Here is a 16,364-nt window from a genome sequence, read left to right as displayed (position 1 = left end):
TATCTCATATCGGCCATGGCATGAGTAGTGTTCTTTTGGCTCGGCATGGTATGATTTGTAATGGTCAAGTCATATCTGGTTGGTGTTTAGTGTGTAGGTACTATGGTGATAGTTGTTTTAGCAATGTCAACATTGGACATCATAGCAGGACATCACAGCCTGTCAAGTCAACATAGAAATGCCAGACAGTGGTACCTCAACTTTAGAGTGCCCCAACTCAAGAGTGTGTTGATGTCAGAACTGTCTCTCAGCTAAATGTTTGCTTTAAATTGCTAAAAATTTGAGTTACAAGCACCACCACCATTGGTTATTGTAACTAATGCTACAGTGAACCACATGAAATATTCCCAAACTAGCAATTATCTTATAGCTAACATGTTTTTTCAAACATGGGAAGGAAGAAAGTAAATGTGAAGGACAGTGCTGGGAAGAAGAACGGAATGATCAGGAGTGAATGAATGATGTTCTCAGTTCTCTCTGAAGCGTTTTGAGTGTTTAGAATGATTATTATTATTAATATTAAATCCATTATCCAACACATGTAAATGTTATTATTTTTATTTTATTTGTATTATTATTTATTTTTTCATAAAACATTACTTAATGAAAATACTGTAGTTGCTAGTAGTACATTCTATTGTATTGGTTTTTTGTACAAAAGTTAGTTTTTCTTTTTAAAAGGCATGTTAAATGTTCAAATGGTATTGTTTTTTAAGGGACCAAGCACCGATTAAAACAATTTCAGTTAATTTCAATGGCTGACGTTGATTTGAGAAACAGGTGTTTTGAGAGCTCCATCACATTAACAGTCGTTAGTTGAGGTACTGCTATATTACAGTTTATAACAATTAGGAGTGTGACGATAAATAGATCATGGTATTGCAGTATTAAACCCTACAATATGATTATTGATATGCTCTCTGATCATTTCATTTTGTGCTATAGAATTCTTCCACTGTTCTTTGTTAGGAAAAAAATTATCTGCATCACCATTAATCTTAATTAAATAAATAATGATAAATGGGTTGTACTTGTATAGCGCTTTTCTACCTTCAAGGTACTCAAAGCGCTTTGACACTACTTCCACATTTACCCATTCACACACACATTCACAAACTGATGGAGGGAGCTGCCATGCAAGGCGCTAACCAGCACCCATCAGGAGCAAGGGTGAAGTGTCTTGCTCAGGACACAACGGACATGACGAGGTTGGTACTAGGTGGGGATTGAACCAGGGACCCTCGGGTTGCGCACGGCCACTGCGCCACGCCGTCCCTAATTGTTTATTTTTGTTATTAAAACATGCAAAACTATAATATGAAATATGTAATGTATTTGTTTTGTTTTCGTTTTGCCTATCACCACTGATATCATTGTGAGCCATGTATCGCATATCATATTGTGAGGTACCCTCAGAGTCCCAGCCCTACTAACAGTGATTCAAAATGTGGCTTTTCCCTCAGATATTTTTGTATTATTTTTATTTTTTTATCGTAATTTATTTTTGTATTGTATTATTACCTCTTTTTAACTGTGTGCTGTGCTAATATTGCTACTATTGTCTTGTATACCACATACCATAATGCTGCTATTGGAACATTCATTTACCTTAAAGGGAAACTGCCCTTTTTTGGAATTTTGCGTATCATTCAAGTCCTTATGTAGGACATGCATGCATATGTTTCTCTTTTTTATGCATTCTAACACGTAAATAAATGCGAGAAAAATCCGCTTACAATGGAGCCTGCAGGAGTCGCTCTATTCTGCCTATAAAGTGCTTTAAAAAAACATCCTAACACCTCCATCAAGTTTTTATGTACACACTGTTAGTATACACTTTATATTTCGCAAATGCATCACAATGTTCGATTTTTCCTACAACATCACTGATTACTACTCACCGCAGACTTCAAGAGAGCTAAAAAACATAATAAAACATCACTTACTGTACAATGTCTGATGTCACTAGAATGCCGATTAGTGGGATGTTCATATATTCCAGTTTGGATGAAGAATAACTCATAACCCTCGCAAAAAAGAGGGGGTGTAAACAAGCGACTTTTCGTGTTTTTCACGCCATTTCCTGGTTTAAATTGGATGCCAAAGTTGACCAACTAGTCCAGGGGTCGCCAACCCGCGGCTCTCGAGCCGCATGCGGCTCTTTAGCGCCGCCCTAGTGGCTCTCTGGAGCTTTTTCAAAAAATTTATGAAAAATGGAAAAAGATGAGGGGGAAAAAAAATATTTTTGTTTTAATATGGTTTCTGTAGGAGGACAAACATGACATAAACCTCCCTAATTGTTACAAAGCACACTGTTTATATTAAACATGCTTCACTGATTCGAGTATTTGGCGAGCGCCGTTTTGTCCTACTAATTTTGGCGGTCCTTGAACTCACCGTAATTTGTTTACATGTATAACTTTCTCCGACTTTCTAGGACGTGTTTTATGACACTTCTTTTTCTGTCTCATTTTGTCCACCAAACTTTTAAGGTTGTGCATGAAAGGTGAGTTTTGTTGATGTTATTGACTTGTGTGGAGTGCTAATCAGACATATTTGGTCACTGCATGACTGCAAGCTAATCGATGCTAACAGGCTATTTAGGCCAGCTATATGTACATATTGCATCATTATGCCTCATTTGTAGCTATATTTGAGGTCATTTAGTTTCCTTTAAGTCCTCTTAATTCCATGACACACTATCTGTATGTAATATGGCTTTTAATTTTTTGCGGCTCCAGACAGATTTGTTTTTGTATTTTTGGTCCAATATGGCTCTTTCAACATTTTGGGTTGCCGACCCCTGAACTAGTCGGATGATGTTCTTATATTTCTACTTTCAATGTGAGAGGCATTATTTATGATCTAGATGAGAATAACATTTCCCGAGCTACGAGGCAAGAAAGTAGCTCACCAGCCGAGGCTGGTAATGCAGCAGCATAAGCTTATTAGCTCGTTGTGATCACGGCGCCGCTATAAATAGTTTGTCTGCGTTAGCGCTTATGATAACAATATTTCGGCAATATTCAGGTCACGAAATGTAAATGGAGTATTGTTGGCGCTTTTTGGATGGTTATTTGGAGGGCTTTGTGACCTCCCATTAACTCCATTGTAAGTGGACTTTTATTTACATTTATTTATGAAATAAAGTGCATTAAAAAAAATACATCTGTCTTCTTGATTGTAATGATTGTGAACGATAGGCAACATTTTAAAAAAGTACAGTCCCTTACCTCAAGGCACACACAGTTCTATGTGATATTATAACTCTACAATATACTATTATACTACTATCACCAGGGTTAATGTAACTGAATGTGGCGCACCGCCACGGCAATATCACGGTCACCACACTTTGAAAATAAGGGTGTTTTATGTGAAAACTAATTAAAGTAATATAATGTGTTGTAGCCCACAAAATAAGTCACACAAAGTTTGATGCTATTTTTAATTTTTATTGCCAATCTTATGAAAACAAAAAAAAATAAAATATATATATATATATATATATATATATATATATATATATATATATATATATATATATATATATATATATATATATATATATATATATAACAAACGGCACAATTTTACCAGGTTTTACTTCCTGTGCGAACACGGCATACTTCCCAGAAACACAACACTTCCTCATTCTACACCAATCCGCTTTTAGACACGGACGGTGTTTGTGCTCATGTAAAAAAAATGAACATCAAATCAAAACCACACAAATAAAACATTACTACCAGCAGGTCGTCACAATGTGAATGGATATGTATAGCCTATTTCGTGTGCACTATTGGATGGATATTGACAAGTGACCGAAAACTTGGCCTATGAAAAAAGGCTTTGATTTCCGAAAACAGCTTTGCCGAAACCAGATGTAAGCAAAACGCATGCCGTTGTCAGGAACGTAGTCAGCCTGTCTGCGATTTGGACGTAACTTTATTATATCCCAAATATACCCGTGGGCAGTAATCTACACCAGTGTTTTTCAACCTTTTTTGAGCCAAGGCACATTTTTTTCATAAAAAAAATACGGAGGCACACCACCAGCAGAAAAGGTTAAAAAATTAAACTCCACCAGGTTGTCGTGCCTTATTTTGAGTTTGTTGTTGTTTCCTGTGTGTATTGCTTTAGTTCCTGTCTTGCGCTGTTATTTTGGTGACCCTTCCTGTTTTGTTGGTGTTCTCCTGTAGCAGCTTCACGCCTTCCTTTGAGCGCTATTGCCCGCCCCTGCTTTGTTTTCGCAATCAAGACTATTTAAATTGTGCGTACGCTATCCTTCTTTGTGGGGACATTGTTGATTGTCACGTCATGTACGGGATGTGCTTTGTGGACGCCATCTTTGCTCCACACGCTGTAAGTTTTTGCTGTCGTCCAGCATTCTGTTTTTGTTGACTTTGTAGCCAGTTCAGTTTTACTTTTGTTTTACATAGCCATCCCTATGTTTCAGTGCCTTTTCTTAGCGGGACTTGCCTTTTGTTTATTTTTGGTTTAAGCGTTATATACCTTTTTACCTGCACGCTGTCTCCCGCTGTGCTCTGCCTATTGGGATCACGACAAACCATTCTCGACGCGTTCCGACTTCTACAAAGCAATGAACTACCTGCTGCCACCTACTGATATGGAGTATTACATGGTTACCCTGCCAAGCTCTACACAGCACAGGCACTAGACAACGACACATTATTGATTTGCAAAAAATATTTTTTGGACCAATTCGGTGAAGTTGCATAATTTCCCACGGCACGCCAGGCAATATATCACGGCACACTAGTGTGAAGTGGCACAGTGGTTGAAAATCACTGATCTACACAATATGTAAATATTAAGAGGATAGTGGCAACTTTTAAGGAGAGAAATTTCAACTGGAGCAGCAGCGCCAAGCAAGTGTGACGTCACGTTCGCTGCAGCTCGCCTCTTTCATCAGGGAGATCACGGGACAGAAGTAGTCTCTCAACACAAGTGCATTTTATTTAGATTAGACTTGTTGCTAGTCCATCCATCCATCCATTTTCTACCGCTTATCCCTTTTGGGGTCGCGGGGGGCGCTGGAGCCTATCCCAGCTACAATCGGGCGGAAGGCGGGGTACACCCTGGACAAGTCGCCACCTCATCGCAGGGCCAACACAGATAGACAGACAACATTCACACTCACATTCACACACTAGGGCCAATTTAGTGTCGTTTTTGAGAAAAAAGTCATTAAAAGTCTGTAGACACTTGAAGAATTCTCAAGGTAGAATAAGCAGCAACAATTGAAAATATGGCAAAACGATATAATGTAAAAATATATATTAATACTAAACAATAATGACAGATATGTTTTTAAAAGTATGTATACATATTTTAAGCCTTTTTAAAGAAAATCACATCATCATAGCAAATTTAGTGATGACGTCATGGTGATTGCGCCCCCTAACCACTTTGCCACCGGTATTTTTGGTAATCTAGGGGAAACTCTGTAAACAGCACTATACTGTAGTGCAGTGGTTCTCAAATGGGGATACGCATACCCCAGGGGGTACTTGAAGGTATGTCAAGGGGTACGTGAGATTTTTTTTAAATATTCTAAAAATAGCAACAATTCAAAAATCCTTTATAAATATATTTATTGAATGATACTTAAACAAAAAATGAATGTAAGTTCATTAACTCAGTGAAGCACAAGCTCAGGTTTCTCACTAAAATGTCTGTCAAAAAGAACTGTGAAAAGAAATGCAACAATGTAATATTCAGGGTTGACAGCTAGATATTTTGTGGACATGTTCCATAAATATTGATGTTAAAGATTTCTGTTTTGTGTTTAGAATTAAGTTCATGAATCCAGATGGATCTTTATTACTTCTTTGTCTTTTTTTTCAACCAAAAATGCTTTGCTCTGATTAGAGGGTACTTTAATTAAAAAAATGTTCACAGGGGGTACATCACTGAAAAAAGGTTGAGAACCACTGCTGTAGTGTACTCTACTATACCAATAAGTGTTTGTTAAATTATTCTATGATGTATGTTGTACTCTCTTTCCTTTTATTTTGCCTTTTCAAGTTGGTTAATTTCCTGTGTTTATGTGTCACCACTTTCTGATAAATGTGTAACTTAAAAAAAGCAAAAGTGTTAGTTTAGTAGTTTGTGGTTTGGTATATGATGACACGTGATCACACTCTAAGGGTGGATGAGTGTTGCTGGTTTTTCAGTTTTGACGTTCCATGAACCTTTCTTTCACTATGGACATAGTTATATGTTGCAATGCAAGCCTTCAGGCTCACTTGGCACCGTGGAGAGATTCATTATGCATCTTCAGGCCTGTTGTCATGGAAGCAAGTCCTCAACATCCACTATCAAGGTCAAGTTTTTACTTGATTTGTTTTTCTTTTGCATAATATTCAGTGGAATTATTATTTCTCACAATGTAGAGCCCCTTCCGTCGCACGTGGTCCTCTGGTCTATATTCCCTACAAGTTAACAAGCGTCAGAGGCAGACAGCAGGCCTCCTTCCTGGTGCCACTGAGTGAGGAGGTGAATCAAAGTGTTTCTGCAGGGCGGCGCTGCCTGGCTGTTACTCATTTATTGTGCACTCAGCCACTCAAAACAGGGATCTTTTAATGAGAGCACGCCAGAATTGAGAAATGCCAGCGTTCTTGTAAAGATCCCTGTTTCTTTGAGAGCTATTATTCGGTGAACTGTCACGGAAAGGGAACAATACAAGACATGTCTGACCATATATTTTAATATTCGCAAATTTCCACATCTCAAATCGATTAAGCGTAATGCAGAATAGGTTCTGGTGAAAGTATCCTGCAGAGAGTGACGTACAGCTGACTGGCGTGGGACACTTTAAAGGCCTACTGAAATTAATTTTTTTTATTTAAACGGGGATAGCAGATCCATTCTATGTGTCATACTTGATCATTTCGCGATATTGCCATATTTTTGCTGAAAGGATTTAGTATAGAAAGTACCTCGGAGTCTTGTTCACGAGTGGGGGAAGAGTGGATCGTGAGATCGACAGGCGGATCGGTGCGGCGTATTCAGTAATGCGGACGCTGTATCGATCCGTTGTGGTGAAGAAGGAGCTGAGCCGGAAGGCAAAGCTCTCGATTTACCGGTCGATCTACGTTCCCATCCTCACCTATGGTCATGAGCTTTGGGTCATGACCGAAAGGACAAGATCACGGGTACAAGCGGCCGAAATGAGTTTCCTCCGCCGAGTGGCGGGGCTCTCCCTTAGAGATAGGGTGAGAAGCTCTGTCATTCGGGGGGAGCTCAAAGTAAAGCCGCTGCTCCTCCACATCGAGAGGAGCCAGATGAGGTGGTTCGGGCATCTGGTCAGGGTGCCACCCGAACGCCTCCCTAGGAAGGTGTTTCGGGTACGTCCGACCGGTAGGAGGCCACGGGGAAGACCCAGGACACGCTGGGAAGACTATCTCTCCCGGCTGGCCTGGGAACGCCTCGGGATCCCCCGTTAGGAGCTGGACGAAATGGCGGGGGAGAGGGAAGTCTGGGCTTCCCTGCTTAAGCTGCTGCCCCCGCGACCCGACCTCGGATAAGCGGAAGAAGATGGATGGATTTAGTATAGAACAACGACGATAAAGTTCGCAACTTTTGGTCGCTGTTAAAAAAAAAAGCCTTGCCTGTACCGGCAGTAGCGTGACGTCACAAGTTGAAAGTCTCCTCACATTTCCCCATTGTTTACACCAGCAGCGAGAGCGATTGGGACCGAGAAAGCGACGATTACCCCATTAATTTGAGCCAGGATGAAAGATTCGTGGATGAGGAACATGAGAGTGAAGTATTAGAGTGCAGTGCAGGACGCATCTTTTTTCGCTCTGACCGTAACTTAGGTACAAGGGCTCATTGGATTCCACACTCTCTCCTTTTTCTATTGTGGATCACGGATTTGTATTTCAAACCACCTCGGATACTATATCCTCTTGAAAATGAGAGTCGAGAACGCGAAATGGACATTCACAGTGACTTTTATCTCCACGACAATACATCAGTGAAGCACTTTAGCTACGGAGCTAACGTGATAGCATCGGGCTTAACTGCAGATAGAAACAAAAGAAATAAACCCCTGTCTGGAAGGATAGACAGAAAATCTACAATAGTATTAAACCATGGACCTGTAACTACACGGTTAATGCTTTCCAGCCTCGCGAAGCTTAACAATGCTGTTGCTAACGACGCCATTGAATTTAACTTAGCTACGGACCTCGACAGAGCTATGATAAAAACATTAGCTCTCCACCTACGCCAACCCTCATCTGCTCATCAACACCGAAGCTCACCTGCGTTCCAGCGATCGACGTAGCGACGAAGGACTTCACCCGATCATCGATGCGGTCGGCGGCTAGCGTCGGATAGCGCGTCTGCTATCCAAGTCAAAGTCCTCCTGGTTGTGTTGCTGTAGCCAGACGCTAATACACCGATCGCATCTACAGCTTTCTTCTTTGCAGTCTCCATTGTTCATTAAACAAATTGCAAAAGATTCACCAACACAGATATCCAGAATACTGTGGAATTTTGCGATGAAAACTGAGCTTTTTGTATTGGATACAATGGCGTCCAAATACTTCCGTTTCAACCATCGACGTCACGCGCATACGTCATCATACCTAGACGTTTTCAACCGGAAGTTTCGCAGGAAATTTAAAATTGCACTTTATAAGTTAACCCGGCCGTATTGGCATGTGTTGCAATGTTAAGATTTGATCATTGATATATAAACTATCAGACTGCGTGGTCGGTAGTAGTGGGTTTCAGTAGGCCTTTAAAGGGAAAAAAAAACAGGGCTAGGCCAAAATCTGCAGCCACTTGGTGCCTTATTTGGGGTCATCAATTTGCAAAAAAAGCTGTTCTCATGATCTCTTAATGTGACCGTGGGAGGAAGCGCGCAGCGTAAAAGAAATTCCTGAAGACCATCTTTGGAATTGGTAGCTCATTTCAAAAGGCCCTTTTTTTAGAAGCTGCACTCCGAAACAGTGCGGGGCTGTTTCCATTCAGACGGTGGCAAGTGCTGTTGTCTTTAATTACGGTCAGCTGGTAAAAATAGTTACTAACTATATGGTTCTGTGGGCTTTTTTTCTTGTTGCAGACATAGAGCTTGGTGTGCAGATTTCCCTGTAGAAAATACAAGCTAGTTTCTTCCAAGTATTATTATCACTGGGGGGCTGGAGCAAAAGGAATTGCTAAGAATGCTACAAACACACACACACACACACACACACACACAGAGCAGGACGACACAAGCGTCAATGTAAAGTAAGGGTGATCGATCCATATGCCAATACTATCGATACCTAATGTAGTAATTAGGGCTGCAATTCTTTGGGTGTCCCACGATTCGATTCAATATCGATTCTTGGGGTCACGATTGGATTACAAATCGATTTTTTTTCTTTTTTCGATTCAACGCGATTCTCAATTCAAAAACGATATTTTTCCGATTCGAAACGATTCTCTATTCATTCAATAAATAGGATTTCAGCAGGATCTACCCCAGTCTGCTGACATGCAAGCAGAGTAGTAGATTTTTGTAAAAAGCTTTTATAATTGCAAAGGACAATGTTTTATCAACTGATTGCAATAATGTAAATTTCTTTCAACTATTAAATGAACCAAAAATATGACTTATTTTACCTTTGTGAAAATATTGGACACAGTGTGTTGACAAGCTTAGGAGATGTGATGTAAGTGTAAGCCACTGTGACACTATTGTTCTTTTTTTTTTTTTTTTTTTTCATAAATGTCTAATGATAAAGTCAATGAAGGATCTTTAATCATTGCTATGTTGAAATTGTAACTAATATTGATACTGTTGTTGATAATATTTGTTTTTGTTCCACTACTTTTGGATTGTTCTGTGTCGTGTTTGTGTCTCCTCTCAATTGCTCTGTTTATTGCTGTTCTGAGTGTTGCTGGGTCGGGTTTGGTTTTGGAATTGGATTGCATTGTTATGGTATTGCTGTGTATTGTTTTGTTGAATTGATTAATTTAAAAAAAATAATAATAATTAAAAAAAATAAAACTAAAAAAAATGAAAAATAAAAAATCGATTTTTGAAAAATGAGAATCGATACTGAATCGCACAACGTGAGAATCGCGATTCGAATTGGAATACATTTTTCCCACAACCCTAGTAGTAATAGTATATAAACAATATGAAAGTTATTAGATCAACATTATTAATTTTTTTGTTCTTATTATTACAAAATATGTTTTCTTGGTTTTTTTTATTTTTTATAAACTCAGTAAGTAAGTCTCTGAATACAGGAAGTTTTTGAGGGCAAAACCCGAATGATTTAGATGGGAACCAGTAGTAGTTTTTGCTTTTGTTTAGTTATTTTGCACTAGCAACTTTATTTTCCTGTAGCATTCAATACCACAAATGTGATGCATATTCTGATTTAAAACAATTCCAGCAAATGATTTGATGGTTTTATAAAAGTGTGGTATTGTGTTTGCTTTAGTTACTTGCTTATTTCTTAGTATTTTCAGTTCTATGATCTATTGTTAAAACGTCAAATCGAAACTCAAAATGGCTCTGAGGCCAAAAATGTTGATCGGGACAACCCTAATCTGTAGTATTTCGGGTTTTTTGTTAATAATCTGTTCTCTTGCTTCGCTTCGACTCACTCATAGAGGATCAGAATCGGCAGCATAAATCCCTGATTGGAACATCACTACTTTATACTGTATAGAGGGTACAATAATGTTTTATCATACAAAGAAACGCAGGACTCATAATGATTATATTGATATGAATCAGTTATCTACCTTTAGTGTATTATTTCACCAGGAACGTGAAGTCAGTCTTGGCCCTAAGGTATTTATTAACCAATGTTTAGTTTGTTGTTTGCTGCTGATATGTAACGCATTATACTGAAAGATGTTTTTTTGGGGGGGGGTTTTGCTCCTTCTCTACAGCTAAATAATCAAAATACGTGTATTATTTGTCAGTAGGATGCTGGAATACAAGAAGTGTCTATGTAATGTGCATTATTTGGCATGCTTGAATCTTTTTGATACATGCTAGTGTAGTTTTTAGCTTGTGAAGTTTGTGTCCAGCAACTGGGATCAAATATAGTCTAATAAAGTTTGTAGTGTGCTAGAAGGCACACAAAGTCTACTGAGGCGTAAAATATCCACAGGAATTAGCCTGAAACCAGCGCTAATTAAACACAAGTGTGTGCTTCAGTGTTGTCTGGTCTGCACATGTAAATAGATATCCACATTTTTCTGCACAATATAAGACATCCTCTCCATGATTATATGGATTGGAGCTTCCGTCCACAGGAGAATTGGGATTGTGATAGGACTGACCCAAATGATAGTTGTCTGACATTCTGTGGTCTGGATGCTTTAGGCTTCCAGGAATAACCGAGCACAATGTGTTTATCCCAACAAGCAAAGCCAAGGATAAATGTACATTGATTTTTGTAATGGGCCCTATACATCCGTGCTATACAACTTCCATGGGAAAATGGTAGATGGTCGCTGCCAAAAGAATGATCAGCACCATATACGGTTATCTGTGTGTGCTTATGTTTGTGCATGTGTGTGTGAGAGAGGGATAGAGAGCAATAGATCAAGGCTACTGTTAGTGTTAACATTGGCAGTCTGTCTGTCGCTGCATTACCTCACTGTGCTCTGTCTAAATAAACTGTGATGCTGCACAAGCTGGGACTGTCTGATTGGATGTATATGCTTTATTGATCAGTGGTGGCAACAAGGGGCCTCTCAGCTATGTTTGTTAATGGCCCCTTTAGCATAATCTAAATATGATATGAATTAATTAACGAGATACATTATTAGATACGTCTCGTCACATATACCGTATTTTTCGGATTATAAGTCGCAGTTTTTTTCATAGTTTGGCCGGGGGTGCGACTTATACTCAGGAGCGACTTATGTGTGAAATTATTAACACATTACCGTAAAATATCAAATCATATTATTTAGCTCATTCACGTAAGAGACTAGACGTATAAGATTTCTTGGGATTTAGCGATTAGGAGTGACAGATTGTTTGTTTGGTAAACGTATAGCATGTTCTATATGTTATAGTTATTTGAATGACTCTTGCCATAATATGTTACGTTAACATACCAGGCACATTCTCAGTTGGTTATTTATGCGTCAAATAATGTACACTTATTCAGACTGTTGTTCACTATTCTTTATTTATTTTAAATTGCCTTTCAAATGTCTATTCTTGGTGTTGGGTTTTATCAAATACATTTCCCCAAAAAATGCGACTTATACTCCAGTGCGACTTATATATGTTTTTTTCCTTCTTTATTATGCATTTTCGGCCGGTGCGATTTATACTCCGGGGCGACTTATAGTCCGGAGCGACTTATACTCAGAAAAATACGGTAACACAAAGCCAAGATGTTGATGTTTAGCTAGCTTAGCATATTCACCAACATTGGATTGGGTTAGCGTCTATAACAGTGGTTCTTAACCTGGGTTCGACCGAACCCTAGGGGTTCGGTGAGTCGGCCTCAGGGGTTCGGCGGAGGTCAAGACACACCCGACTCATCGTGTAAATACAAACTTCTCCCTATCGGTGTATTGCGGATACGGCAACAGCAGAAGTCAGACTGATTTGCAGGTGTGTAATTTGTTGTGAGTTTATGCACTGTGTTGGTTTTGTTGTTTGAACAAGGTGATGTTCATGCACGGTTCATTTTGTGCACCAGTAAAAAAACATGGTAACACTTTAGTATGGGGAACATATTCACCATTAATTAGTTGCTTATTAACATGCAAATTAGTAACATATTGGCTCTTAAAGGGGAACATTATCACAATTTCAGAAGGGTTAAAACCATTAAAAATCAGTTCCCAGTGGCTTATTTTATTTTTCGAAGTTTTTTTCAAAATTTTACCCGTCCATTTTCCTGTGACGTCACATAGTGATGCCGATACAAACAAACATGGCGGATAGAACAGCAAGGTATAGCGACATTAGCTCGGATTCAGACTCGGATTTCAGCGGCTTAAGCGATTCAACAGATTACGCATGTATTGAAACGGATGATTGTAGTGTGGAGGCAGGTAGCGAAAATGAAATTGAAGAAGAAACTGAAGCTATTGAGCCATATCGGTTTGAACCGTATGCAAGCGAAAACGACACGACAGCCAGCGACACGGGAGAAAGCGAGAACGAATTCGGCAATCGCCTTCTAACCAACGATTGGTATGTGTTTGTTTGGCATTAAAGGAAACTAACAACTATGAACTAGGTTTACAGCATATTAAATACATTTGGCAACAACATGCACTTTGAGAGTGCAGACAGCCCAGTTTTCATCAATTAATATATTCTGTAGACATACCCTCATCCGCTCTCTTTTCCTGGGGGTCTGGCGGCAGATTTCTTTGACTTTATCGTTGGAAATGCATCTGCTTTGAGTGTCGCAGGATATCCACACATTCTTGCCATCTCTGTCGTAGCATAGCTTTCGTCGGTAAAGTGTGCGGAACAAACGTCCAATTTCTTGCCACTTTCGCATCTTTGGGCCACTGGTGCAACTTGAATCCGTCCCTGTTCGTGTTGTTACACCCTCCGACAACACACCGACGAGGCATGATGTCTCCAAGGTACGGAAAACAGTGGAAAAAAACGGAAAATAACAGAGCTGATTTGACTCTGTGTTTGTAATGTTTTTGAGAAAATGGCGGATTGCTTCCCGATGTGACGTCACAACGTGACGTCATCGCTCCAAGAGCGAATAATAGAAAGGCGTTTAATTCGCCAAAATTCACCCATTTAGAGTTCGGAAATCGGTTAAAAAAATATATGGTCTTTTTTCTGCAACATCAAGGTATATATTGACGCTTACATAGGTCTGGTGATAATGTTCCCCTTTAACTAGTCATTATTATGTACGTATTAATGCCTTATTCGGCATGGCCTTATTATAACCCTAACCCTCTAACCCTGACCCTAACCCTAACAAAATAACTAAATTAAGTCTTTATTACTTAGAATATGTTCCCCTTGTGTCCAAATAACTCTAAATTAAGTATTTGTTACTTAGAATATGTTCCCCATACTAAAGTGTTACCAAAAACATATAACTTTGTCTTGAATTTGAAAAAAAAAAAACATTTTATTTTTCACTAAAGAAGGGTTCGGTGAATGCGCATATGAAACTGGTGGGGTTCGGTACCTCCAACAAGGTTAAGAACCACTGGTGTATAATGTAGAAAAAAGCATCAAAGTAGCCTCTCCGGCACCTGTCAATTTTTCTGTCCGCGGCCCTTAGTGGAAAAAGTTTGGACACCCTCGATGTTGACAATACAGACCTCTCATTTTGCGGAGTGCAGAGTGCATCCGTAATTGTTATTTCATGCATTAAGTGCATTATGATAATGACTTGCAGACTGCTGCCGCATTGTTAGTGATATGGGCTCCATTTTGAGCACACACTCGTTATGAAATATGGTTCCATGCCAATTAAAAGTTGAAGGGACTAAATAATTCACAATAATCACTTAAGGGTTGTCCTTGACGCTCTGAGTCACGCCTTCATCAGATGGAGCTTCCTGGACAGTTGCATGCTTGCAATCGTTTTCATGTTTACATGAGTTGAGTGAGAAAGAATTAGAGAGCCTTTACCTCAACCTCATCTAAATCAATAACCCCACTTATCTACCAAGATCAAACCAAAACTGATGTAAAACAGTAAAGCCATGAGTTTATGCAACCATTTTAATGACCGTGCTTTCTCTCTTCCTTGTCTCCTTCAGCTGTTGGCAGCAGCTCGTCATGCAAGCACAGTAGCTCCACCACCAGCGTGCATGCGTGTCTGAGTCGAGCGGCATGTGCCAGCAGTGACAGGAGCCGGCCGGGGGTCAATGGGAGAGGTTCTGGCAAGAGGCAGTTGTCGCAGTCCAAACCACCAGGTACACAAAGCTGGCTGTGCAACTTCAAAAGGCCACAATATAAACTATTGTGCATTGTCAGCCTGTTTATATCATATATTGCATTTTTCTGTATCATTACATCCTTCATTACATTTTCATCATACTCTTTTGTACTACATAAATCAGTCACGTTTAGCTGTGTCCCAATCAGCAAAGTAAAGGAAGGTAAGAAAAAGGGGATTCATGAAAGTTGAACTTTGTATTTGCTCAGGTAAATCATTCAACACTGATAAGACAGACAGGAGACTCTTTATGCAGCAGTTAATAATGTTAGATATTTAGCTGCAGCCTTTTTTTTACAGGCCATGCGTGGATGTCAGAGAGCCCTTGCTGCCTCCTTCAGCCCTCAATTTGCACTGCAGTGCTTTTAGCTCTGGGCTATGCTGACATGCGTCTGAGTAGAATCCATGTTTATTTTTCCTTTAGTGCCTCCCAAACCAGCACACCTTCAGAGCCCGCTGACAGAGCTCTCGTCCCCTCTGGCTCACATCCAGAAACCCCAATTTAGACCAGGGATGGAGGAGGAGGGACTTGTAAGAGGAGGAAGGGGGTCAGCAAACCGAGAGAGGCTCAGAGTCAAACACTCCAAAGTGTCAGACCTCATCAGCCATTTTGAGGAGAACAGGTAGGAAGGAGACATTTCCTCTCTTCTGGTGTGTGGCTTTTCCTTCTCTGGAAACCACAAGTGCAGACCCAGTCTATTTTCTGTCCAACTTCATTTCAACAACTGCGTGGACCTAGATATAAGCCGCACCCACCTAATTTTTAGACAAATGTTATTTATTACTTATTGGCCACACACGTCTATTAGCCGCAAGTTTACACATTGAAGTGTGAAATATTTAAACAGGCACTTGTGTTTATTCACAAATTTAACAAAAGACTGCAGTGCCTGTAACACAACTGCCTTCGTCCTCCTCCTCCTACTCCTGCATGCTGGGGCGGTCTTTGGTGTCGGACTTGAGGTGACTTGGGATTGCTTTGTCCAAGGTTTTTTCAGCCTTATTTTCACTTACACTTAAGTTCCGAGGCGGGTCGCTTGTGGGCTTGTGCTTTCTTCTTCAGCACGTTACTGTCCAGCCTTCGGTACCCGTTGGTAGTGGTGGATTTTCATTCTGAGGATTGACTGTCTGGCTGGGTCGATCCATTTCGGCTTTAGGACAGAGTCGTGTGCATTTCTCCAAGATGAGAGTGAGTGCATAACGTGCTAAATGGGTAAATGAATGATTGTGTGAGTACGTGGACAACTTATTATTAGTTGTTTTTTTTAAGTTATAAAGAATAAATTAAAACAATTATTTATATATATTTATTTATTTTTTATTTTTTTTATTTTTTTTTTTCCTACCGCTTGTCCCTTTCGGGGTCGCAGGGGTGGCTATGTGTTGCCAATCAAGACCCTGAGCCCGTGGATCGAACCC

General features: G+C 39.7%; 1 protein-coding gene across 5 annotated transcripts in view; it reads left to right on the top strand.

Annotated features, from left to right (window-relative positions):
• Positions 1–16,364, top strand: part of fgd4a (FYVE, RhoGEF and PH domain containing 4a) — a 138,073-nt gene that overhangs the window by 79,596 nt on the left and 42,113 nt on the right. For all 5 annotated transcript variants that reach the window (XM_061970170.2, XM_061970169.2, XM_061970172.1 and 2 more), the window contains 2 exons: positions 14,767–14,922; positions 15,370–15,568. In XM_061970170.2, coding sequence (XP_061826154.1) covers positions 14,767–14,922; positions 15,370–15,568 — 355 coding nt within the window. The remainder of the gene's footprint in view (positions 1–14,766; positions 14,923–15,369; positions 15,569–16,364) is intronic.

The sequence above is a fragment of the Nerophis lumbriciformis genome, linkage group LG10 (assembly GCF_033978685.3).
Source record: "Nerophis lumbriciformis linkage group LG10, RoL_Nlum_v2.1, whole genome shotgun sequence".
Lineage (NCBI taxonomy): Eukaryota > Metazoa > Chordata > Actinopteri > Syngnathiformes > Syngnathidae > Nerophis > Nerophis lumbriciformis.
The sequence above is the reverse complement of the archived record's forward strand: the minus strand, read 5'-3'. Positions and strand labels throughout refer to the sequence as shown.